The sequence below is a fragment of the Mustela nivalis genome (assembly GCF_964662115.1).
Source record: "Mustela nivalis genome assembly, chromosome: 14".
NCBI classification, from domain to species: Eukaryota; Metazoa; Chordata; class Mammalia; order Carnivora; family Mustelidae; genus Mustela; species Mustela nivalis.
Window position 1 is genome coordinate 27,443,596 of NC_139033.1, and position 27,781 is coordinate 27,471,376.

General features: G+C 36.1%; 1 protein-coding gene across 1 annotated transcript in view; it reads right to left on the reverse strand.

Moving 5' to 3' along the window:
- Positions 1-27,781, reverse strand: part of DOK6 (docking protein 6) — a 381,693-nt gene that overhangs the window by 130,803 nt on the left and 223,109 nt on the right. The window contains exon 5 of the mRNA XM_082698915.1: positions 24,535-24,724. Within this exon, the coding sequence (XP_082555041.1) occupies positions 24,535-24,724 (190 nt within the window). The remainder of the gene's footprint in view (positions 1-24,534; positions 24,725-27,781) is intronic.

Sequence of the window (27,781 nt, forward strand, 5' to 3'; positions counted from 1 at the left end):
TGTGTCAGTATAGATGTATCAGTTGTGACAAATGCCCCACTCAAGTGCTGGCTGCTGATAATATGGGGGGTTGTGCACATGAGGAAGGGGGTATATGGGAAACCTCTGTACCATCCCTTTAGGTTTTCTAGGAACCCTCAATTGCTCCAAAATCATTATTTTTAATAAAAATGGTTAAGATAGTAAATTTTATGTAACATGTACTATACCACAATATAAAGTAATTGAGGGAAAAAACACGATTTTTTTCCCCTTGAGAGTCTTTTTTCTTAAAGACACTGGAATTAAATTTAAATGTAGGGCCCTGTGGCTTCATACTTAAATAGATGTTATAAATTTTTCTGCTTCAGGGTTCTAAAAGACTAGATATTTAGGGAGATCACTTTACATGAAATTTTAAGAAGGTTTAGAAAGAAAGCCTTCAGCAAGTTTGATATTTTGCAAGGATTAGATTAGGCTTTGTCAGGTGGAAGGACACAAGAAAAGCAAGAGAGATCCCTAAGTAGATATCATCTACTAAAAAAGAAGGAAAATAAAGGGGTGGAAAGGGAGGAGAAGAATGGGGAGGAGAGAAGGGAGGAGAAGAGAGCAGAGGAATGGGGAAGGGGAGGGGAGGGGCTGGGGGAAAGGAGGAGTAGGGAGGGGCTGGGGGGAAAGGGTGAGGGGCTGGGGGAAAGGGTGAGGGTGAGGGGCTGGGGGAAAGGAGGAGTGGGGAGCAAGGATATGAGGGGAGCAGAGCAGGCCTGGGAGGGGGGCAGAGCAGAGGGATTCTGGTAACATTCTGTTCTGTGTAGGCACAATCTCATATGGTCTGGAATACAATTATTATGAAAGGATGACACTAGGAACATGTTTCACTTCTGGCAAATTCACCCACACTTAAGGAAACAGGATTATGTTTTGAGTGTATCCAGAGATTAATACACTTGTTTTTAAGTCTTCAGACAAAAAAGAAATGAAAATAATACTATTTCTTCATCTTTTTAATGTTGCCTGTAACTTATTCTGTTGCTTCATTTTCAGATTCTGTTGTAATATGATCCTGAACTGAACCCCTTTGTTCCTACTAAGGGAGGAAAGTATCTGACAGTTGAAAATAATCTCTGATGTATTTGTGCTCACTTCTCTGCCTCATAAAGTGGCATAATTGTTGGCATTATCTACACTGTCTCAGGAGAGTAGAAAGAGCATGACTAAGAGACTATTTTTGCCTAGCCTGGGCATGAAGGGGATCTTATAATGGGAATGATTTCCATCATCCCCCAGCCAGGGTTCCCCTGCTCACAACCTCCCTCCTTCACCTGTCCTGTCACCCAGTTCACAATGGGTAAGAGCAGACACCACAGCTTTTCTGCAAAAACATCTCCTCCCAATGACTGGCAGGAAGCTGGAAGTACAAGGAGGGGACAGGGCTTGGTGATCAGTGTGTGTGGTGCCCCAGCACGGAGCCCACGTGTAGGCACTGAAGGAACACCCTCCTGGAGCATGGCAGGCAAGTGGTCCCAGTGCCAGGGTGAGAGGGGAGGATTCCAGGGAGAAAAGAGGGCTCAGACAGGTGTGAAAGTGAAAGGATGACAGCAAACATACGATGACCGGGATGACAATGTGTGTTTGGGCACTTTAGAGATGTTCAGATGTTTGGGGACCCTGAGAACATTATAAATGGGAGCACACTGTGGGGAAGCTGCAGCCTGTCAGGAGAACCCTCGCAATTTGCACAAATAGCCACTCTGAGTTTGCAACAAGAAAATCGAAGGAAGTAGTTGTTTAAAGGAGGCCCAGACATGGGCTCCCTGGAACCAGGGTCCCTGCGCCCTGCTGAAGATCTGAAGGGCAGAAGCAGGGGCTAGTTTGAACCCAAGACCAGAGGAAAATGGGAAAGACCACAGGGTCCCCTGGTGGTTATAAGAACTCTGCTTTGTGCTAACTGGCCTTGCCACTCTATTTCCTTGGTGGATTTACTCAATCTCTTAAACAACTACATCATGCCTTCTCTTGCATCATATCTTGAACTATCTCTTTTCTCTACCCTCACAGCCAGTTAAGCTTCTTATTTCAGCAAGAAAAGAGAAACTGCCAGAAGACAGCCTTCCATACCTCTATCATAGCCTCAGTGCCTACCACCATTTACACCTCCAATTATACCTCCATTATACTTTCCTTTTTATCCCCCCTGTGGTCTCCTCACTTGTTCGTTAGATACCATTACCTCTCATGATCTCAAAAGATACTGATTTAGAGATGTTTCCCTCTTCCTTTTGCCTTATCATTTTTTCTTCGTATAGTATGATTTTCATCAGTATGTGATTATTTTTAATATATCCTATCTTTAAAAATGATTAGCCTTACAATCCCTTCTACCTACTTTCCTATTTCTTTTTTTATCTTCACAGCAAAACATTTTGATGAACCTGTCCTTGCTGACTCCGAGTCCTCTCCTCCTGGTCTCTCTTGAACTCATTCCAATCTTTTGTTCCCACTCCTCCACTGAAGCTGCCAGTATTTTGAAGGCCATCAGTGACCTCTGACTTGTAAAAACAACATGTCCCTTCTCAAACTTCATTTTACTCATTGTCTCTGCAGCACTGAACATGGTTAATGTCACCTACTTCTTGAAGCACTTTTCCTCTAGGAGGAAGTCATGGATATTTGTATGTTCTCTTCTTCTTTCTCTGTGTGTGCTCCTTCAGTGGAGCACCCAGGTACATGATGTTGGTCACTCCCAAGTTTATATTTTCAATCTGGGACTCTGTCCCCACAGCCAGATACATATATGAAACCACCTTCTGAAATTCTACTTGGGTGTCTAAGATATCTCAAACTATCCATGCCAGAAACCAAACATCTGATTTTCAACCCAATCTTTCATCCCTTCCATATTTCTTCCATTTTATAGTAAATGGCACCTATATTTCTTCTGGTTGCTTGGACCAATTCTTGAAGTCATATATGATTAATACATTTTTCTCACTTTCCACATCTACTGAGACTCTGACTTTAAATCTGGCAGCTTCCTCTATTCTCCCTTGCTAAATCTTTGGCCTATCATCTCTTACATATATTCTTGTTATACAAACCTAATAGTTCTCCTTCCTTCTACACTAACGTACTCAGTCTGGTCTCCATACAACATGGGGAGTAATCTCTTTTATAATATAAGTGGGATTGCATCATGCTTGACCTAAGTACCCCAGTGCTTCCTACTGCATTCAAAGTAGAAACCAAAGTCCTTAATATGATCCAAAAGGTAATTAGATATAGTGATGCATGGCCCGGCCCATAGCTATCATCTCCTAAAAATCCTTCACTCTGCTCTGGTTACACTTTCTGTCCCTTAAACATGCAAGTCAAACACCATCCTTGGCCAGGATTTAAGACCCTTGGTTGGGGCGCCTGGGTGGCTCAGTGGGTTAAAGCCTCTGCCTTCGGCTCAGGTCATGATCCCAAGGTACTGGGATCAAGCCCAGCATTGGGATCTCTGCTCAGCGGGGAGCCTGCTTCCTCCTCTCTCTCTGCCTGCCTCACTGCCTACTTGCGATCTCTGTCTGTCAAATAAAAAAATAAATAAATCTTAAAAAAAAAAAAAGACCCTTGGTCAAAAATCTTATTTCTCAGGGTGCCTGGGTCTGCCGTCAGCTCAGTTCATGATCTCAAGGTCCTGGGACTGAGCCCCGCATCAGGCTCTTTGCTTAGTGGGCAGTCTGCTTCTTCCTCTCATTCTCCCTCTGTGCTCTCTCTATCTTTGTCAAGTAAATAAATAAAATCTTTATATAAAAAATGTTTAAGGGGTGCCTGGGTGGTTTAGTGGGTTAAGGCTCTGCCTTCACTCAGGTCATGATCCCAGGGTCCTGGGATGGAGTCCCACATCGGGCTCTCTGCTCAGTGGGGGGCCCACTTCCCTCTCCCCTTCCGCCTACTTTTCTCCCTACTTGTGATCTCTTTCTGTCTCTCTGTCAAATAAATAAATAAAATCTTTAAAAAAATGTTTTTTAAAAAAGAATCTTATTTCTCTAAGAACTACCTACAAACTTCTGACTCACTTCCTTTGGCTATTTCCTGGAATATCACCTTAATAAGAGGCCTTGACTACTCTATGAAACAGTACCCAGTCACAACATTGCTGTCCCTTTACTATATTTTTTTCTTACATAAAACTCCTTAATACCTGGTAAGATTGTCCTAATTTGTTTATTTTGATACTGTGCTGCCTAAATAGCCTATAAACCTCATGAAGGCAGGGATCCTAGTTTCCTGAGTTATCCCCAGCACTTTGAACAAAGCCTGGCATATAATACAGGCTTGGTAATAACCATATTCTGTCAAATATAAAACACTAAAGACTATAAAACCTTCCCTCATTTTATGTATCACTATGGGAAAAATATGCCAATTATACATTCAAGGGAAGTTTTTTTTTAACCACTTAAAATTTTTTGTATGTGTTGAAAGACTTAGGCTCACTTGTGATGGATTATTGTATATTATTCTTATACATACATAAAAAGAAAATATAAGTAAAATAAGTTATCTAAGGGATTGCTAAAACTTTTGCATATATAGAGATGAACTCTTATGAATCAACCCAGAATTATCAATGTCCTTTGTTTTTCTTTTTTCATAAAAGATCATTTCATTTGCCACCAGGAGTGTTAGTGAAATACATTTCTTCAGTGAAGGGTATGCCGTCTTTGACTTGAAGATTTTCTTCTAAACCACTAACACCTATTCTACAAGTTTTATGCCAACTGGTGCATACTTATTCACCAGAAGGTATTCACGGTAAGTTTGTAGTCAGCACCAAAGGCTCATTTTCTTTTTTCAAATGGTCCTAAAATGTTTCTTGACTGATATCTTGAAGGTTTGCATTTAAACTCAAGGAATGAAACACGAACAACGCATGTAACTTCAGTGGGAGTGCGGAAAGCATGAGCACCCATGACCAAGGCTGTACGCACGCAGGCAGTGGCAATGAAATCACTACCACCACTGGGTGGCGATGAGTGAATTCATTCATTCACTCCTTCATTCATTTACTCACTCCCTCATTCATCCATTCATTATAAGATGTCATAATAGTGACAAAAGATACCCCAACTTCAGAAATATGAAAATGTGTGCATCTTTTCAATGAATGGATCAATAACTAATAAATGAATCATTCAATTGTTCTCATAAAAGCCAGCTGTAAGTAGCCTGTGAAATGAATCTCATCAGTAGATGTGGGGACCCTCCACCAATCTGAGGAGATCAAACCAGACTTCACATCTCTCTCTACTGATTTTGATCCCTTTGATCCCTGCAATAATTCCTTGATTTAATTACTATTACTAAAGTTTAGGAACTTTCTGAAGGAGAATAAAAAAAACCTAAAAGGAAGGCCAAAACTGTCATTGGGATCCCCATAGACCAATTAATGAAAAGCAATTCACACTAAGTATGTGTGGGTTCAATAAAAATGTATTGAACTTTAAAGTTAATGGAGCAAAAATTAAGATCAGAGCCTCCATTTCTTGATAAGAACAGTTTCCTAAGTCATTTAATTAATGCTTTCTCCTAGGGAGGAAAAGTGAGTCCCAGCATTATAGTGCAAGAGATTTACTAAATTAGACACACAGAAAAAAAAAAAAGGCAGTAAGTTCCTAAAAGGCTTTGTCTTAGCTTTACATCTTTGGAAGTAGAGGGAAAATTTAGACAGATATATGATGTTTAAAAAATCACATATTTCCCTGATGCAAATTTTTAAGGAGGAAGCCTTCCCTATTCCCTACACTATGTAACTGAAACTCAATTGAAAATTATGATTTACATCTTCCGTGACATCGAAAACCCCATTTATTCTCTGGGGTGCTGTCAATCATTTTTCAAATACTTGATAAGAACTATAGAAACAGAGATATCTAAAACATAATCTCTGTCCTTTAATGAGCTCATAGGGTACTTGGAGGGGCAGATCAACCAATGATTACAATATAATGTAGAAATTGTAATAAAAGATTTAGTGAGTGAGTACTGAAATCATAGAGGGGTTTTGTGTTAGGAAAACAGGTTAATTTATGCTGCTTAATTTAAAAAAATGATAATAATGATAACTTCAGATCTCAGTGCTTTAAAACAACAGACAGATTTCTCACTCAAGCTATGTGTTGTGGCTCAGACATCTCAACAATAGACCAATGTGTTGCTACAGTGCATAGAAGTGTTAGAAAAGTGTAAGAAAATTCTCTTGCAGCCATGGTCTGGACTGAAATGCGTTCCCCCATAAATTCATATGTGGACGCCTCAACCTCCAGTGTGGCTATATTTGAACTAGGGCCTTTCTGGAGGTGTTAGGTTAAAGGAAGTCATAATAGTGGGGCTCTGATCCAATTGCTTAGTGTCCTTATGTAATGACGCCAGAGAGCTTGTTTCCTCCCCCTATTTCTGCACAGCGTGAGGACACAGTGAGAAGACTGCTGTCTGCGAGCCGGGATAAGAGCTCTCATAAGGCCCCACATCAGCTGTTACCCTCGATCTTGGACTTCTTGCCTCCAGAATTGTGAGAAATAAAGTTCCGTTCTTTAAGCCACCCAGCCTGTGGCATTTTGTTGGCAGCCAATGGTCCCAAATACTGTCAAATGGCTCCACTTGACTGCGAAGGGGCAGGTAAAGAGTGTAGCATCGGTGGATATTTGGTGAACAAGACTGATTGCCATAGTTCTGTCTCTCTTCTGGTCAGCACAGATCCCTTTTCTCCCTTCTTCCTACACTTTTCATCCTTTCCTAAAACAAACCAAAACAAAAAACCCAACAAACCAAAAAGCAACCCACCCAGCCATTGATTCTAGCCCAAAGTCCAGAATCAGATTCTTACCCTATGGGCTCTCAGGGATCCTAGACCCTTATTCTGCTCTTTGTAGGGGTCTGGTTTATCCTTCCCTCTCCTTGGCTCTGCCCTCTGCCTTGGGACAACCCTCTTTCTTCATTATCCTCCTTCGCCATATCTGAATTAGACAGTAGAGAAATGGTCCCCTGAGGCTTTGCGTGTTTGTCAATGTTTTTCTCACCCTGTCAAACTCCTGTGAGAAAGCGGATTATTATCAAGTCTTAAAAAAGTCATATATATCCTTAGTATGGGTTTTATTTTTCCCTCTCCTGCAAAACTTTCTTGAAATAGTCTTACATTGCTTTTATATTTAATTCTTGTTGATCACATGTCCCAAAGGCAATATCCATTATTCTTTCAGTGTTTTTGGAGACCTACTTCTCAGATTTGCTCTAATATTTTGTTTCTTCTTCCCTAAAACTCTTTCCATTTAAAGGTGTTACCTTGACCAAAAATCACATTCTTTAAGCCAACTGCCTACTTAATCAGTTCTTTACCCTGGGCCATTCTTTTTTCTAATTAAAAGATTATACTAGGGACTGTCCCCTTAAGCTGTTTTTCACCATGACACACCTTAATCAATTGAGAGGTTTTAGCAAAAGTTGGGAGACTACACACTTAATCTGCTTTTCCTTGAGGCTGTTTTAACCTGCTTTTGTCCCTTACAGACTTTCTTAATTTTTATCTCCTCTTCTTTGGTGACTCAACATAATTATCCTTTCCAAGGTTGAAGGTTTTGAATTTTCTAAATCATTTTCAATTTTGCTTACAAGTTCTCAATTCCCCCCTCAGATCCTTTCAACGAACACTATGAACATTTTGTTTTCTAATTTCTCCCCCTTGATGCTGAGCAATGGGATTAAAAACAGAATCTTCTCCCAATCCAGAAATCCTCGCCACAAACAAAGGAGAGAAAGAAAACATTCTTATTTTATATGTATTAGGCTAGAATGTGATGCACATCACAGGCAATTGGCTGAGAGACTGCAAAGATGGAAAAACATCTGATCCTTTTAATACTCAAGCAGACATATTCAAGATAAACATACTCAAGATAAACTCAAGATAAACAATAAAAAGAATACTCAAGATAAACAATAACTAGTTTTAAATGAGAGGCCTGAGAGCACCATTTGTGCTCATGCGGGATTCACTTGGTAACTGGAGACACCATGTATGTCAGCTACTTGGCTTTTTCCAGAGGAAAAACAAACTTCTCACAGCTTTATGACAAAGTTGTTTTGCAGGGAGCCACGTGCTCACGTGGCCAGTAGGCTCACCCTCCCATGCAACCTGGGAGGGAGGGTCAGTCTCTCCTTTGATGTTCGTATTTCAAAGGCTTGGTTCCTGAGTCCTTAAGAAAGGTACTCCAGGGTCTTAAAGCTGATGAAAGACCTATTTAGTTTTCAGAAGAATTTATTATCTATTTCAAAGACAGAAAGAAGTACTTACAAATGGTAAGTTTTCTAAAGTAAATGCTCTACGAAAAAAGCAGGGAGATAAAGCTTCTCCCCATTTTCAACAGAGAGAATTAACCTCTTATTTTTAATTTGTATTTGTCCTTGCAAATTTGATCTTATCTAGAAGCTCATTAGACATGCAATCAGCCTGCCAGGTTACCATAAATTATACCAAGAGGCAAGAGTTTCACCAAATGTCTAGCCTTGCGTGATATCATTCTCCCAGTTCCCATAACATTTTCCTTCCATTTTTGTCCAACCACTGTTTCAGGGAGACATATTTTAGGGCTATTTATTACTGCTGCACTCCTCCTGTTATCCATTTCTGTTAGGACCAAATAGAGTTATCCTTAAAGAACACACAAAATCTCAGGGGTTGAATGCAACAGAAACTTCTCACTCATGTTAATCCTCTTTGGTGGTGAACAACTATCCTGGGCAACCAGGACAGCGCCTGCGTCAAAAAACAAACAAACAAAAAAGCATACATCCCTCTGTTCATAGCCCTTTGTGGGAACTGGTCATAGGGTTCTCCAGGCGGCCCTGAATATTGGAAAATGTAGGGGAGCAGGGAATATGTGGAGAGCAATACTATCCAGGCAAAAGGGCAGCAGATCCCATTTTAGGAACTTAGGAAAGGTTCACTGAAGGAATGACTTGGATTACTCAAGATGTGGTGGGAGGGTGGCAGGTGTCTGGTGTTCAGGGTGGATGGACAGCACGAGCCAAGCTTAGAGGTTCTTTATTAGCGTTTGTTATTGTTGTTGCTGGCACTCAGAGGAAGAAGCATGAAGTAGGCAGAGACTTTTGGTAAGGCAGATAAAGCTCAAAAACCAGGGGTGTTTTTTAGATCATGCGGAAAAAAAAAGCGGTCTTTATCTTACAGACAGATTCAAGCTTTAGCTATATCTATCTGGTGATATTGTGGGATATCTTAATAATGAACCTTTTAACTTGCTTAATAACATATAAATAGAGTAGCATGGATGTTTTAATCCATTTGGGCTGCCGTAATTACAGAGCATCGAGTGGGTGACTTATAAGCAAAAGAATGTTTTTTTGTTTGTTTGTTTTTTCTTTTTTGTTTTGTTTTTTCTCACAGTTCTGGTGACTATAAGACCAAGATCATGGCACATGTAGAGCTGGTATCCACTAAGACTTAATGGTTCATAGATGCCATCTTCTCACTGTGTCTTCACGTGGTGGACAGGAGCCCCGTTGGGTCCCTCTTATAAGAGCAGTAAATCGCATTCCTCAGGGCTCCAGTAGGCTTCTGACCTACTCACATCCCAATGGCCCCACCTAATACCTAATACCATCATCTTAGAGATTAGGTTTGAACATGTGAATTTTGGAGGGATACAAACACTGAGATCATAGCACTAGATTGTTGTTCTCGGAGCAATCATGGTGTGATAAAACATGGGAGCATGAATCAGACTTCCGCCTCTGCCAGCTGCTGACTTTCCATGTGACCTCAGTTACATCATTAACCTTTTTGAGACTTGATTTTCTCATCCATGAAAACTTGATAAAAATGTTTTCTGTTATGTCCACCTTCCATGCTGATATGGGCATAAATGAAATGATATACTTTGAAATGAAGGCTTTGAAATCTATCAGATGAAACACAGATATAAGGATGATTAAATTCAGCAAACGCCTATTTTTACATTCATGGCACTGTCCAAGGCTATATAGGGAGAATCAAAAAGGGTCCCTTCCTTTGAAAAAATCAACATTCTTCCATGAAGGAAGCTAAAACACCAGACTAGGATTTTGAGGTTTCAGCTGCAGAGTGTAATTACAAAACAGAGATTGTATTTTAACAAATGTGCTGACTATAAACATACAAAGGGATTCTATCTATTCTATTCCATCTGGAGGTGGTCACCTCTGGAGGTGATACACAGATCACCATTTTATTCAAGGTACTTTGACCAATTTCTAAAATCTTTAAGAAGAATTTTCAAAGTGAATTAAGGTGTCACTCAGGATCAGTCTTGTGATTTAGGGTTCATTTATTTTAATGACAGTGATAACCACACTTGTAAGCATCACAACACAGGGAGGCTGGGGGACTGGGGAGGAAAAAAGGGCTAAAATGGTGGCTTTTCTTTTTTCTCCTTTTTAACTTTTTAAATTGTATTTTTTGTTCGTTTTTCTATTAAATAGTCACAGTCCTGCCAAAATCTCATACAAATGAGTGAATGTACCACTGACTTGAATATTAAATTTTTCATATTTTTAAAATTTCAATAGTTTGTTCTTAAAAAAAAAAAAAACCAAAACTGACAGATTGATACATGTGGACTCAAGTCATCTAGTTTCATTGGGCAGATGTTAACCTCCCACAACCAAAATCTGGGAAGAGAATCAAAATTATAGCTCCATACATATATACGAGGTAATAGTTTTCTTGGTGTTAAATAAATTCTAGATAAAGATTGTGAACTCATCAGTATCATTATCTGTTAGAGTCACACATGTGATCATGAGAGTAATTAATTCATGATGTACATTTTACACTAGTATGTATTTCACTAAACTTAAAAGATTTAGAATTATTTTTTGTTTGTTTTATAGCATCACCAAAAGAGTGAAGAAAAAAAAAAAATCAAGATTTTCACATTGTGGAATGAAATTGTGTCAAAATCAGCTGCTTAAAAAATTAAAAAAAAAAAAAAAGATTTTTTTTTTGAGATGGGGGAAGGCAGAGAGAGAGGGAGAGAGAAACCCAAGCTGACTCTGCACTGAGCACAGAGACCGAGGCTGAGCTCCATCCCATGATTCTGAGATCACGACCTGAGCCAAGAGTTGGATGTTCAACCAATTGTGCAATCAAGGGCCCCCCAAATCAGCTGTTTGAAAATAGTTGTTTCTCTATTCCCTTTTAAAATTTTTGTTTTGATTTTCATCATCTTATAGTTTCCAGACCATTTGATTTTTTGAAAAATTTTATATCCACTAAATTAAATAATGTTAATAACCTCAGCAGAGGTTAAATAACCTCAGAAGAGGTTAAAGATTAAAAGAGAAAAAAAAAAAAAAAACAAACTAGGGTGCCTGTGTGGGTCAGTAGGTTAAACAGCTATCTTTAGCTGGGGTCATGACCCCAGGTCCTGGGATAGAGCCCCATGTCAGGCTCCCCGCTCAGCAGGGAGTCTGCTTCTCCCACTCCCTCTCCTCCCCGGCACCCCTGACTCATGCTTACTCTTTCTAAAAAAAAAAAAAAAAAAAAAGAAAAAGAAAACCACTTTAAAAAAGGGGGAAAAAACCCCAACTATTTTGAGCAATGAATATATTCAACACTTGCGAATTCTCAAAGACATCACAAAAAGCTACAGAAAAGCTATTCCTTTCCTTATTGTTACAAGTGAGGGGGATAAAACCCAAAAACGAAAATCAACTTGCCTAAAACCTAGAAGAATTGGTATTTTAACCCAATAGTGCTAATAGTGCTACAAAAACACAGGTTCTTCCACTGTGATATAACTTTACTAATACATCTCAGGTTTCATGATGCAAGTCAAAAGAAATACTTGGGCACTGAATGTTCCTTGTTTTCTAGCAGTAATTATCAATAGATGTAGGAAATCTATCATATCTTTCAACACAATGAAGAATTGGATTACCAGAAAAGATATTAATATAAAGCATAAAAAAAAATATGTCAACACTTCCAGATACTAGATTTCTTTCTTCCCTTGCTTTTTTAAGGTATAATAGACAAATTAAACTTTTATCTATTTAATGTGTACAATGTAACTTTTTTTATTAAGACAATTTTATAGAGCAGTTTTAGGTTCATAACAAAAATTAGTGGAAGATGTAGAAAATTCCCATGATACTTCCTGCACCCACCCAAAGAGTCTCTCCCATTAGCAATATCCCCCACCAGAGTGGGACATTTATTACAATTAATGAACCTCCACTGACACATCAAAATTACTCAAAGCCAATAGTTTATATTAGGGTTCACTCTTGGTGTTGAACATTCTGTGGATTTAGGCAAATGTATAATAACATGAGTCCATCAATATGGTATCATCTAGAGCATTTTTAATAACCTAAAAATCCTCTGTGCTCTGCCTATCCATCCCCCTGACCCCTAGCAACCACTGCTCTTTTCTCCTGCACCATTGCTTTGCTTCCACAATGACATATAGTTGGAATCGTACAGGGAATAGTCTTTACAAATTTAATTTTATTTACTAAAATGCAATTTAAGGTCTCTCCCTGTCTTTTCATGGCTTGATAATTCATTTCTTTTTAGTGCTGAAAAATATGCCAATGTCTGGATGGATCACATATTTTTTTAACCCATTCACCTCCTGAAGGACATCCTGGTTGCTTCCAAGTTTGGGAAATTATGAATAAAGCTGCTATCAGTATTATGGGCAGGGTTGTGTATGGACATGCATTTTTAATTCCTCTGGGTGGATACCAAGATACCAAGAGTATGATTGCTGGATTGTATGGTAAGAGTATATTTAGTTTTAAAAGATACTGCCAAATTGTCCTCTAAAGTGGTTGTACTATTTTTGCATTCCCACCAGCAATGAAAGAGACATTCTGTTGCTCTGCATCCTTGTCAGCATTTGGTATTATCAGTGTTCAGCATTTTGGCCATTTTAATAGTTCTACAGTGATATCAAATTATTGTTTTAATTTGCATGTTCTTGATGACATATGATGTGGAGTAGCTTTTCATATGCTTATTGGCATGTCTTCTTTAATAAAGTGTCTGTTAAGGTCTTTTGGTCTATTTTTCAATTGGGCCTTGTCTTCTTATTGATGGCTTTTAAGAGTTCTTTGTATAGCAGTCCTATATCAGATCTGTCTCTTGCAAATGACTTCACCCAGTCTGTGGCTTGTCTTTTCATTCTCTTGATATTGTCTCCTGAAGAGCAATTAAGTTTTTAATTTTGACAAGGTACAGCTTATCACTACTTCTTTCATGAATCCTGCATTTGGTGCTGTGCCTAAAATGTCATTGCCATACCCAGGGTACTGAGGTATTCTACACTTTCTTCTAGGACTTTTATAGTTTTGCATTTTACATTCAGGTCTACGATCCATTTTTGAGTTAATGTTTGTAAAGTGTTTAAGTTCCTTGTCCATTGTCTTGCCTTTTCTCCTTTGTCATACATCAGTTGATTATACTTATGTGGGCTATTTCTCAGCTGTTAATTCTAATCCATTGATTTATTTATGTATTCTTTCATTAAAACCACACTGTCTTACTTACTTTTATAGTAAATCTTGAAGCTGGGTAGTGTCAGTCTTCCAACTTTGTTTTTTTTTTTTTTTTTTCCAATGTTGTGTTGGCAATTGTAACGACTTTTAGGTATAGAGTTAGTGGTGGTAAACATTCATAATATTTATAACCATCACCACCATTTATCCCCATCACTCTTTTCATTTTGTAATTTATAACTATGTATCCTTTAAACAGTAACTTTTTTCTCCCCCAGCTCCTGACTACTAGTATTCTTGTTTATGTCTCTATGATTCTGGCCACTCTAAGTACCTTACATAAGTGGAATCATACAGTATTTATTTTGTAATGATTGGCTTATTCCATTTAGCATAATTTACTCAAGGTTCACCCATGCTGGAATAGATGGCAGAATTTTTTCCTTTTAAAAGCTGAATAATCTTCCATTGCATATATATGCAATGTTTTTAAAGTCCATTTATCCATCAGTGAACAGTGGGTACTTCCAGATTTAAGCTGCTATGAATAATGCCACTATGAACATAAGTATACAAATATCTCTTTTATTCTATCACTCCTTTTGGATGTATACTCAGAAGTATGATTGCTGGATCATATGGTAATTATATTTATAATATTTTGAGGACCTCCATACTCTTCTCCATAGCTGCTCTACCATTTTATGTTCTCATCAATATTGCAGGGGCCCAATTTGGTTTTTTGCTAATAGCATTTCTGATGGGTGTGAGGTGATACTTTATTTCTGTTTCATTTGATTTCCCTAAGATTAGGGATATTGAGTATTTTTTCATGTACTTGTTGGTCATTTCCATGTATCTTTTGGAGAAATATCTATGTGAGCCCTCTGCTCATTTAAAAAATTGAGTTGTTATGGCTCAGTTGGTTAAGTCACTGTCTACAGCTCAGGTCAAGATCCCAGGGTCCTGGCATTGAGTCCTGCATCAGGCTCCTTGCTCAGCAGGGAGCCTCCTCTACCTCTGCCTGCCCCTCTGCCTTCTCATATGCGATCTCTCTCTCTTTCTCTCTGAAAAATAAATAAATAAATAAAAATCTTTAAAAAAAAAAAAAAAATAAAAAATTGAGTTGTTTTGTTGTTTTTGAGTTTTAGAAATTCTCCATATAGCCTGGATATTAATCCCTTATTAGAAGTATGATTTTAATTATTTTCTCTCATTCTGTTAGTTGCCTTTTTATTTTGTTTTTATTGTCTTTTGACACACAAATTCTTTATATTTTCATTAAATCCAATTTGTCTATTTGTTTTCTTTCATTGCCCATGCCTTTGGTGTTATATCCAAGAAATCAATGCCAAATCCAAAGTTGTGATTTTCCCCTATGTTTTCTTCTAAAAGTTGTAAAGTTTTAGATTTACACTTATGTCTTTGACTCATTCTGAGTTAATTTTTGTATATGGTGATGGGTAAGGGGCCAACTTTATGCTTTTGTATTGGATATCTAGTTTTTCTAGCACAATTTATGAAAAGACTGCCCTTTCCCCACTGAATGGTCTTGGTACCTTTGTCAAAAATCATTTGACCATACCTGAGAAACTCTTCCCTTTAAAAAACGTATTCTTAAATTTAAAAACTTATATATAGTAACATTTGTTCTTTATGTTCCTTATATATAGTAACATTTGTTCTATGGGTTTTAACAAATGTAGAGAGTTTACATACCCACCATGACAATCAAGATAAAGAACAGTTTCATCTTTCTCCATATTTCCCTTATGCTGTTGCTTTGTAGTCAGTCTCTCCCTGCACGCCACCCACTGGCAATCACTCATCTATTTTCCATGATATAATGTAATATTACATAAATGTAACCACAGAGTATGATGTCTTTTGGATCTGGCTTTTTTCCCTTAGAATAAAGCATTTGTTATACACCTATGTTGTTGTGGTGTGTATCAGTTGAATTATTGCCGAGCGTCTATCGATTTACCACAACATATCCATTCAATGGAGGGCATTTGGTTTGTCCATTTTTTGGCAATGATGAATAAAATGGTTATTCATGTGCAGGGTTTTTTTATGAATATATATTTTTATTTTTATTGAGGAAATAACTTAGAAGCAGCATCACTTCACCATATGTGAAGTATATGCTTAATTTTACATAAAAATATGCCAAAATTGCTTTCCTAAATGGCTACACCATTTTACACTTCCACAAATGCATATATGAGAGTTCCATTTGCTGTGCATTGTTGTCAGCAGTTGGTATTGTCAGATTTTCTTTTTAATTTTAGGCAAAATAAAAAGTCAAGAGTTGTACCTTGATGTAGTTTTAATTTGTATTTCCTTAATGACAAATTAGGTTTGGCATCATTTAATGTGATGACCAGTCAGCCACATATCTTCTTTGATGAAATGTCTGCTCAAATCTTTTGTCTGTTTTTTTAAACTGCAGGTTGTGTTTTCTTATTAAATTTAGAAGTTACATTTAGAAGTTCTTTATATATTCTGGATACAAATTCTTTGTCCAATATGTGACTCCCAAATGTTTTCCCCAGAACTGCCCTATCTTTTAATTCCCTTAAAAGTGTCTTTTACAGAAGGAAGTTTTAAATTTTGACATAGTTCAATTTATATATGTATGTGGTGTGTGTGTGTGTGTGTGTGTGTGTGTGTGTGTGTGTATAACTAATTTGTCATGCACTGGAGGAGGAAGGATTTCTTTCTGCATCTGTAAACAAAAAGGTTTAGGAATAACTTGTGTCTACCTTTGACATCACAGAATCCTTGATTATAGCACACACAACTGCTTCCATTAACCATCTTCCCAAAGGAACTATATTATAATAAGTATTGTTTTACATTTCCAATAGTTTAAAACTGTAGCCAGATTTTCCCCCAAGCTTTTAAATAAAGATATTATCAAAATTGGTAAGATAGATATTTTAAGTGTCAATTTTGTGATATTAAGTATTGTGCCAAGTAGGGACGTTATGTTTTGAAGAATAATTTTATACGAGTGCCTAGGTGGCTCAGTGGGTTAAGCCTCTGCCTTCAGCTAAGGTCATGATCTCAGGGTCCTGGGATCGAGCCCCGCATTGGGCTCTCTGCTCAGCAGGGAGCCTGCTTCCCCCTCTCTCTCTGCCTGCCTCTCTGCCTACTTTTAATCTCTCTCTGTCAAATAAATAAATAAAATCTTTTAAAATATAATAATTTTATAAAAAAAAGAATTGGAGGCTCACTTGAATTTTGTTATGCAGCCATTTGAACCCATTCTGATGTTTGGTTATGATATTTATGAGGTTGTATGAAGTAAAGATGCCACATCAGCAGTTAAAAACATCGTTTTGTCTTTCACAAAATAAAATTGCACATAATCATGAATCCTATGACTTCCTCTGCAGGTCTGGATATCTTTTCTGATTTTTTGCCAAAAAAATAAGCTGCATAGCAAATTTTTTTTTTTTTTTTGTCTTAAAATGCAAACTTAAATCATCACCGCTCTAAGCTGGTGTGAGACTATGAATTCATCTCCCAAACACCATGCTTCTCCAGGGACAATCCCCACTGAAATCTTCCTGGTCCTTGTTCTCATTCTGTTCTCGTATCTGCCATGTGCTTCCTGAAGCGTATGGCATACGATTATAATTATGAGGATGTGTGAGGTATTTCTCTCCGGAAAGAAGAATCTAGATCTTCTTTTACTATTTATTTTTACATTTTGTTGGTACAGTGGAATTTAACAATGCAATTAAAAAAAGCCTGTCGGTGAAAAAAAGTATTTTGGCGTATCTAATTTATTGCGTTCCAGTACATGCAGTAATATCAATAAATGGCTAAAACTGCCATATTATAAATAATATGCTTTCTGCAAAAATCTAATAAAATAAAACCCAGAAAACGCAGATCTTCAGGGTTTGCTAGGATGATTTGCCAATCTGCCCTTTAAATTGTCTTCATCACCCATGTCCTCCCCTCTCTCCCTAACCCCCAGTCCTGACCCAGGGAACACAACGTCTTGCTTTTATTTCTCTGGATCAAGCATGGGCAAACCTTCTGATTTTGCCTCTCTTTAACAAGCGTGGGACTGTCTGGAATTTACAAAATAGTTGCATAGAATAGCGGCTGATAGTCCAATTATTAAAGGGCAAAGGACATCCAAATTTAGAGAAGGAAAAAATGCAAATGAACAATATACACAAGGCCAGACCTCCAATCATAAAGATAAAGACACAAACAAAAGAAGAAAATAAAAGGAAAACAAAATAAAAAGAGAGAGAGAGAGAAAGCTCTCAAAGTCGTTGATCAAAATAGAAATATCCTAAATCATCATTTTAATGCTTGTGGTTATAGGGTCACAAACAGCACTCTCTTTGTACCATTAGAGGATGTATGAATTGATACCATTTTCTTGAAAGCAAGTTGCTATATTGTGAAGAACCTTGAAAACATTCACATTCTTTGACACAGTAAGCCTTTAAAAAGACTTTGCTAAGGAAATAATCAGAGATTTGCACAACTTTTCACAGATGGTCAGGGTGGCTTTATTTATAATAGTTTATTTTGGAAACTTCTTAATGTTAAATTAATGATGGCATAGCCATATGTTCAGATGCCATATAGCCATTTGGATCTTGATTTTAAAGGACTCAGAGACTACTTCAATATAATATTAAGTAAAAAATAAAGGATAAATATCTTTATTTGAAATATATATTAATATATTAAGTGAAAATATAATATTAATATATTAAGTGAAATATATTCTAATATTTATATTATATATATAATATAATATATATTAAGTGAAAAAATAAAGAATATCTTCATTTGCATTGACTTTGAAATACACTGGAAAGAAGTACATCAAATATTAAAAGCAGTTATCTTAAGATGGAGAAATTATGAGTGATTTTAAGCTTTTTTTCCCCAACATCTCCTTTAAAAACTTGTATTAACTTTTTATCTGGACAATAAAGGTATCTAAAAAATAATTCTCAATACTAAGGGCAAAAAATGGAGATTTACACAGAGGATGTGGGAAGTTTAACACCCGACCAGGTTACAAAAGCAGATTTGTGACTTTGTAGTACCTCTCTAGGAATAAAAGCCTAGTAGTATCTCTCAGCTTCAGGATGCCCAGTCCAGACAATTCTTGAGGCTCTCTTTCCTTCCTTGGTCCCATGACTTCTAGGGGAAGTGTTTTATTATAAAAGTGGCAATGCTCATTGCCAAATATCCAAACAGTATGAAAGAATATAATGTCAGACCTGTAGTGTTCTATTTTCTTTCCCCACAATTTTTTTCACGTCAAAAACATTGGAGTATAATTTGCATACAATAATACCAATATTTAGTGAACAGTTTCATGTTTTTTGATGAACGTGAGAATACAGGCCATTTTCATCACTCCCCACTGCGATTAGTGCCCTTTGCAATCCATTCCTTCTCAACCCCAGCTTCAACTCCAGGCAACCACTGATTTGCTTTCTGTCACTACAAATTAAGTTTTGCCTCTTGTAGGATTTTCTGGAAATGAAATCACAGGCATTTTTTTAGAATAACGTTTTGGAGATTCATCTATGTTACGAGTCACGGATTGGTAGCACTCCTTTATATAAAACTACATTATAATTTGTCTTCCCATTCATGTATTGATGGCCATTTTTAGATTCCAGTTTTTAACTCTTATGAATAAAACTGCTTTGACTCTCTCAACACAAGTATTTATATGTTGCTTTGGGGCAGTTGGTGGGTAAATATCTAGGAGTAAAATTGCTCTGTTGCATGGCACACACACAAAAAAGCAAACTATTACTTGAAGGGGTGTTCTTTTTCCCATTCACATTAACAATGAGACAGAGTAAGAGTTCTTCCTTCTCCATTCAACAGGGTCAGGGTTTTGTTTTATTTTGTCTTTTGGTAGGGGAAAGAATAAACTGGTATCTTTTGTAGTTTTAATCTATATTTCCTCATGAGTAAAGATAATAATAAACATCTTTTCTTGTTTTTACTGTCAATCAGCATATCTTCTTTTATAACCTGTCCAATTTTTTTTTTTTTTGCCTATTTTATTAATGGTTTATTTGTCTTCCTATTTTGGGCTGTAAGAATTCTTCAAGGATTACAAATAAAAATGCTTTGTCAGATACAGGATTTGTGAATCCTCTTTCCTGTCTGTTGCTTGCGTTTTAATTTTTTCCCTTCATTTTCTATAGGATGTCTTTTGACAAACAGATGTTAAATTTTGATGAAGCCCAAATTATCAATATTTTTTCTTTGGATTGTGCTTTTGGTTTAGTATTTAAGAACTATCTGCCTATTTCAAGGTTAGAAATATTTTCCTCTATTTTCTTCTATAAATTTTATAATTTTAGCTTTTACATTTAAGTCTATATCCATTTGGAGTTTTTTAAAGGGGAGTATGGCGGAGTGTATTAGCTGGAGTTGCCATAGCAAAATACTGCAGACAGAGGGGCTTAAAGGACAGGGATTTATTTTCTCCTAGTTCTGGAGGCTGGAAGCCCAAGATGAAGGAGCCAGCATGGTCAGTTTCTGTTGAAGACTCTGTTGGCTTGTCGATGGCTGTCTTCTCCCTATGTCCTCACAGGGCAGGAGAGAGAAAACAAGCCTTCTGGTATCTCTTCTTAAAAGGACGTTAATCCTACCATGACGGTCGTATGATTATGATCTTGTTTAGACTGAACTGTCTTCTGAAGGCTCCAAGGTCCCATCTCCACATACCATCACACTTGGATTATGACTTCATATGAATATTGCAGGGGGAGGAGGTGGACACAATTCAGTCCATGGCAGTGAGGTAAAGAGCTATTGGTTTTCCTCCTTAATGGGTATCCAGTCATTCCAGCACCATTTGTTTTTTGTTTTTTTTTTTTTCATATTGAAATACCACAGCATATTAAAAAATAAATAAATTGGCCATATATGTGGAGTCTATTTTGAACTTTTCATTCTTTTCCAGTGATAGTTAGGTCTACCCTTATGTCAATATCACACTGTCTTGATTACTGTAGCTTTATAACAAGTATTAAAATTTGGCAGTAGAAATCCATCAGATATATTTTTTCTAAATTGTTTTAGCTTATGCTAGGTCTTTTGCCATTTTATTTTAGAATCAACTTGTCATTTAATTTAGACAAGTCATTTGGGATTGTTATTGAGATTACAATGAATCTATACATTGAATTGGAGAGAATTATTATCTTATGAATATAGTATCTTCCAATTCACAGATGTGGCATATATCTCCATTTATTTTGGTTTTCTTTAATTTCTCAGGCATATTTGTGGTTTTTCAATGTAAAGGTCTCACACACATTTTGTTAAAGCAACCTATATATATTTCATATTTTAAAGACATTATTAGAGTTATTCAAAACATTTATGCACTACTTGTATATAAAATAAAATTGATTTTTTTTTTATGCTGACCTTATATTCTGTAATCTCACTAAATTCACTTCTTAGTTCTAGTAGCTTTTTGTCGAGATTCTTTTAGATTTTTCCCTAATCTGCTTAAGGGTAAGGAAGTTTAATTTTCATTGCTCTACACTATGGTTTCCCACAGGCAATACTGTTGGAATGTAACTTATTCCAAAGTATTACACATGGTAAATTAGAGAGTTCCTGTATATCTGCTGACTCTTCAAGGAAATAGGCACCTAGTAACCCATAAAATTATGCTCCAAGCACCAGTTAGCATAAAGACAGCCATTCAGTATTTTCCCCTTATTTGTACTTCAGTTTTGCTGCACCAGTCCCATTTTCTTCTCAAATTCCTGACTCACGACAGGTAACACTGATTTTTAGTCTTAGATGCCAAGTTTCTAATGATCGTTCCAGCATTTGAATGCTGGCTTCTCCTAAGCTTTTTGCGTGACTTATCTCTCCTCATATTTCCAGTGTTTGGCTAAGAATATACCTTCACAGAATTCTCTAAGAATAGAGCTCTTTACAGGTAGGTAGAAGCTTCATTCAGCAAGTGGAAATAACACAGATTACATCATTTCTGAGGAAGAGGACATAATCATGATTTCCTAAATGTCCATTAGAGACAGTACTATGCCGTCTGCTGCTTTATAGTCACAAACTCAAACTCTCTAAATTTATATAGGAAGTAGTAAGTAAGTATTAATAAGAAGTATTCTTCTAATACAAAGAAGAAAACTAGAAGACAGAAGGGTCAAATGGCCCATGCTAAGTTATTGACAAGTGACAGAGCTATGACCTAAATCTCATTCTCTCATTCCCAGGGCAGGTAGGAGTGTGTGTATGTCAAGATGATTTTTAGATATTATTGTTTATTTTTTAAGAAGTTATCCTGACAAACAAAAAAATGTAGAAAAGAGCTCTCTCCTAAACCAATAAAACTAAACAAATACCAAAACAAAAATAAAACAGAAAAAACCTTGAGGATTACAGGACTTACCTACTCTGAGATATTTTATTTTTAATGTATCTTAAAATTATTTAAAAATTACGAAGATCATAGAAGACCAATGAATATTGACTGTCAGATAAGACAAGCTGCCTATCAGCTGGTTTGATCTTTTGGTCGAGAATATCAATTTAATCACCTGTGGAGAGCTAATATGTTCCCCTTAAAGAATTTGGAGAAGCAAGAAATTGGGCAAATGGCGCGAAAATGCTACATAACCACCAGAAAAGGAAAAGAAAAAAACTTTACTCATTATTTAAAATCCTGAGTAGGTGCCTTCTGAAATGAGGGAATAGACATGTAACATTTGGAGGTTCCTCAAAAATTTAAAAATGGAAATGCCATATGATCCAATAATGCCACCACTGGGTATTAATCCAAAGAAAATAAAAACACTAAGTCAAAAAGATACATGCACTCTTATATTTAAAACATCACTACTTATAATAACCAAGATGTAGAAGCAACCCAAAGGTCCATTCACAGATGATAGATGAGTAGAAAAAGAAAACGTGGTGTGTATGTACACACACACATAAACACACACACACACACACACACACACACACCACTGCAATATTACTCAGCCATAAAAAAATGAAATCTTACCATCTGCAGCAAGATGGATGGACCTAGAGGGCATTACACGAAGTGAAATAAGTCAGACAGAGAAAGACAAATACCATATGACTTCCCTTATATATGGAATATAAAAACAAACAAACAAACAAATGAACAAACAAAAAACCTGAGCAGATGCATAAATACAGAGAACAAACTGGTGGCTGCCAGAAAGGAGGTAGTAGGGTAATTGGAGAAATAGGTGAAGGGAATTAACAAGTACAAACTTCCAGTTATAAAATAAAATACGTGAGTCATGGAAGTGAAAAGTACAAGCTGAGGAAATATAGTCAATAATATTGTAATACCACTGTATAATGATAAATGCTGACACATTTATCATGGGGAGCACTGAGTCATGCACAGAATTGTCAAATTATTGTATGTCAATTCTATGTCAATAGTGAATATTAAAAAAATAGACAAAGAGGAATACCTAGGAGAAAAATCCAAAGAAGGGAATTCTGGATGTAATGTAATTACCTAATGAAAATAAACCATCGCTTTTTTCAAAAATATACTAACTTTTATGGATAGTAAAAAAAAAAAAAAAAGTGTATCATAAACCTTACGTCAGCAAATAAATTTTTTAAATTTATTTTTTATTTTCAGCAAATAAGTTTTAATCCCTTTTTTATAACCATATAATTTTAAAAATAGTATATATGCCTAAAAATACTCATTTTCTTGAGAAAATTTTTATTTCCTAGTAGTTATCTAGACTATGATTACTATTATTATTGTCAGGATCTAGGCAGACTGAAAATAGACAGTTGAGTGAACTCATGGCCACTACAACACAGAATTGAAGGCTCTCAGAGAAATCAGCGTGGGAGATTGTTTAATATTACCTAGGCAAAAGGGTCCAGACTGGTAAAATTACTTCAGCTCAGCTCAGGTTTTTTCCCTCTACTTAAAATTTTAAAAGACATATGGCCTTGGCCTAACCTAGATGGATATTATTAGAACCTGACCTTGAATTAGTATTTAATGGTTTTGTAAGAACAAAGTTATGAAATTAAAATGGCTATATCGAGTACAACAAAACTTCACTATACTTGTCTTATGATGCCACAGATTCATTTTCAGAATGAATAAATCATGTTCCCAGTGGGAAGACTGATATATTAAACATCTCTTACATAGAATCCCCGAATCTAAGTAGGTCTTGTCTTGGATATGAGTGACAACAACATCACAAGGTCACTGCACAAAGACATTCATTTTTCTGCCTGAAGCTCATGTCTAAACTTGAGTCTGTAAATAATGATTATGATACAAGCATTCATTTAAGACATTTATGGATTCCAACTATATGCTATGACCAAGAAACCAATGTATTTGCTTTGACATACTCTATTTAAAATCTTCGTTGTGCATTTCATATATTATAGATTTGCCAACATTGCTTCAGTCACTCTGAGTTAACATTTACACTTAATTAATGTTATTAACATAGAAATCTGGATAAATGGATACTGAACTCACATACCTGCAACCTGAAAAGTAATATATCAACAATTTAATATAAAACTCCTTTTAAATTTTTTGCTTATTAAAAACTCACAAAAGTAATGCTAGTAAGGACATGTTGAATTTCACAGGAATCCTACTGCACTGAAATATTATAGGATAGACCAAAAATATAGTATTGTAATAATATCATAAAATTTATTGCAAGATTAAAATTATTCTGCATTTAGTGTGAGGTCAGTGTAAAAGACTGAACTGTTTTGAATAGGATAATTAAACTGTCATAAAATTGATACATTTTATTCATATTATCAACAAAAATATGAAGAAATTATGTATTTGGTGATTTCTACCCTTTCCAAAAACAGTGGTCCTCCTTGGGCACTAGTGGACAGAAGCTGTCCTTTAGGTGTCTCTTTGTCACCCGCCTCCTGCGGTTGGCTGTGGCACTTGGAGCTTACCTTCCTGACTCAAAGGTAAACCACGTTGAGTCCCGTCCATATCTCCTCAGGGAGCTGAGGGGCCACATCACCAGTTTGACCTTGGCATTGTGGATATCCCAGAGATAGATATTCTCATGAGTGATCTGCATTGTGCATTCACCATAAATATCCAGATTTGGCGTAGGCATAAGATACACATTGAATCTCTCTGCAAAGAAAAAAGGAATGGAGCAAATTAAGTGGAAAGAGGTCTGACTCTTGATGGTAGCACTGTCTTAATTTATATACCTACCTACAGCCTTTAGAAAGCATTACCCAGTCCCTTGGGAATACTGATACGCAATGCAAAACACTACTCTAAGAAAATGAGCTAATTAAAATGTTCTTACTCATTAGTTCATTCACTCACTCCTTCTACATTTTGTGTTGCATGTATTTTCTATGAGGAGGAGGAAATGGTTAAACTGTACAATGGAAACATAAGGAAAAAAGCTAAGTGAGGTCTCTGCCCAAATAATGTTTACAGTCTGCTTCTTCACACAATCTTAAATGCATATCGTATACCTAACTTCTGAAAGAAATGTCTTATTTAATTTAAGCAGGAATTTACTCAATGTTACCCTTGTGTTGTGAAGTATTTAATGCACACTTAGACTGACTCTCAAAATACACTGTGTCGACAGTCAAATTCAGCATTTGATAATCGCTAGTATTCATTATTTCTTTCCGTGGGACTTCAGATACTCTTAAGTAAGCAAAATAAAAATACATAGATAGCCATTTTCATTCTTGGAGATTCTAAAGCTAAAATTCCGATTATTAGACAATGATTCTAAACCATGCTTTATAATTTTTTGTGTATCTCAAAGTCTACTGCAAAATTTTGCAGCCCTTGATTTCCATTTAAATGGCTTAGATGCACTTTATAAACAGTAAGTTTAGTTCATAATTTCCAGGAAGCCAAGAACTTGGTACGACCTATAAAGTGTCCTATAGAATATTTTTAATTCCTAGCACTGTATTCATGGTTTATAGTAAATAATTAATAAATATTGGTTAACTATATGAATGAAATAAATATACCCCATGAAAATATGCACTACAAGAATTGGGCAATTATTAAAAAAAATAAAGTCACAATAACCAAAAGTTTAAGAATTGCTGGCAGATACATCTTTGTGAGTTTGAATTTAATTGTGAATCATGTTTGAAATGCAGAGCTGTTGAATTAATGATTTTGAGAGGCATAATGGTGCAGCTGCAGTTGAAAAAGGATTGGTATGTTTAGGAATGTGCCATCATCCATCATAATGCCACGATCTTAAACACTGAATGTTTGCTGGTATTAAGCTGGAATTGTCTGTATAATAGAAAGAATCTTTTCTGTGGCAGGTAATTTGCAGAGTAATGCTTTGCTGATGCAAAAAAAATTCAGATTCTAAATGGGTTAAATTGAATCTAAGCACTATAGCTTGAAATACAGTAACCATAGAGATAATATTTATATTCAACTGTCTAGATATTTTTGACCAAAATAATCTAGTGATTCAATTTTTTACTTAGATCATTGACCCATAAAACTAATATGTATATGGATTGCACATTCATTTCCTACAGAAAGGAAAGCAAGATAAGTTATATAGCTGAAGAAATGAAGAAAGATCACTGCCCCATTAATTATCTGCAATAAAAAAATATATATATATATATTCTATAAATCTTAAAATTCTTGTATTCAGTCAAGTAAAATCTCAATATTTTGCATTAAAGACTTCACTCATATTGCCACCACAATTCCCACTCTAATGGTATTGCAGGTAGCCAAAGGGGCCTGATCTCATATAAGAGTGTGAATGAAAGTTGGACCCAACAGAGTGACTCACGCCTACAGATAATGCCTGATTAGAAATCTTCTTTTCTTTGGTCCAGACCCTTTTGGTCAAGACCCTTTTGCAGCTTTTATATTTGAAAGCAAACATATGTCAGTGGCATCTGTTGTGCACAGGTAAAACATTTGTTATACAAGTGGAACCTAATACATTCCTCTAAATTCCTTCCTTTCCATCAGTTAGAGTCTGAAGATAGCAACCAAAGATCATTGCCAAAATGTCAGGAAATAACAATTCCTCTAAAATATTGAAATAAACATCAGTAGCCCTTTTAGTGTTGGTTAAGGCCACATCCACAGTTTCATATTGGGGTGGGGGAAGAACATGCAAAAAAAAAAAAAAAATAACCCTGACATCGAAGACCCTGTCCTCCAGATGGATGACACATGGTATATTACCCATAACCTAGGGGCTATCACAGAGGACTCAAAAGAACCATTGCTTTTTCACTGAAATGTCTGTGTGCTCTAATGTTAGCAGATAAAACCTAGAAAAAGTAAACAGAGAAAGAGTACAATCATCACCATGGACACTGGGGAAACAGAACTAAAAAACAGAAAAAGAATGAATTGGATTTAATAAGATTCACATGATGTAGGGTTCTCAATGTCAAAATCAGTGAAGTGCATTTACAAATACAAAGAAATTGGATCTTGCTCTGAGGGAGTCCTTCCAAGGGCCAGCTGTAGGCTATGTGAAGCAGGTGAAATATTATCTTCCAATCCTTCTTGCTACCTTCTGCTTTCCTAGTCTTACCTAGTAACTCACATTATCCCCTTCTTGCTATGGTTTGGAATGTTCCAACCTTTCTTTTGATACTGTTTCTATCCTCCTACAAAAGGAATTATGCTAAGAAATTTTATTTTCAATTTTTAAGTTTTTAAAAACCATCTTATTCTAATGGCTAATTTCCAAGGATTTGAGAGTCAATTAAAAAGTAGACAAATTTAATCCAACAGAGGATGAAGGCAGCTCAAGGTATCAAGTAAATTATTCTTTGATTTCACTGTCATGGAAAAAAATGTTTCTGCATTTGCTGTGAGTAAAGTATTTTATGTCCTTAATAATATGTTGCTTCTTTAAAATTTATTATGGCTTCCACTGGAAAGACCATTTCAATATGGAATAGCCAAAAATTGCTGCCCCAAAATGACTTTTTAAAATGTTTAACTTTGTAAAATACTTGTATGAAGCAGGTGTTTTAACTACTGTCTAATCATCTCTTATTGAATTAAATGTTCTAGTTTGTTCTACTAGAAGATTGCATCACTTTCAAAAGCATCCCTCATAGTTCCTCTAATGCCACTAATTCCTTGGCAATACTCTAAAAGGAGCTTTGCAAACCAGCACTTCTCAAAGTGTGGTCCCCAGTGAGG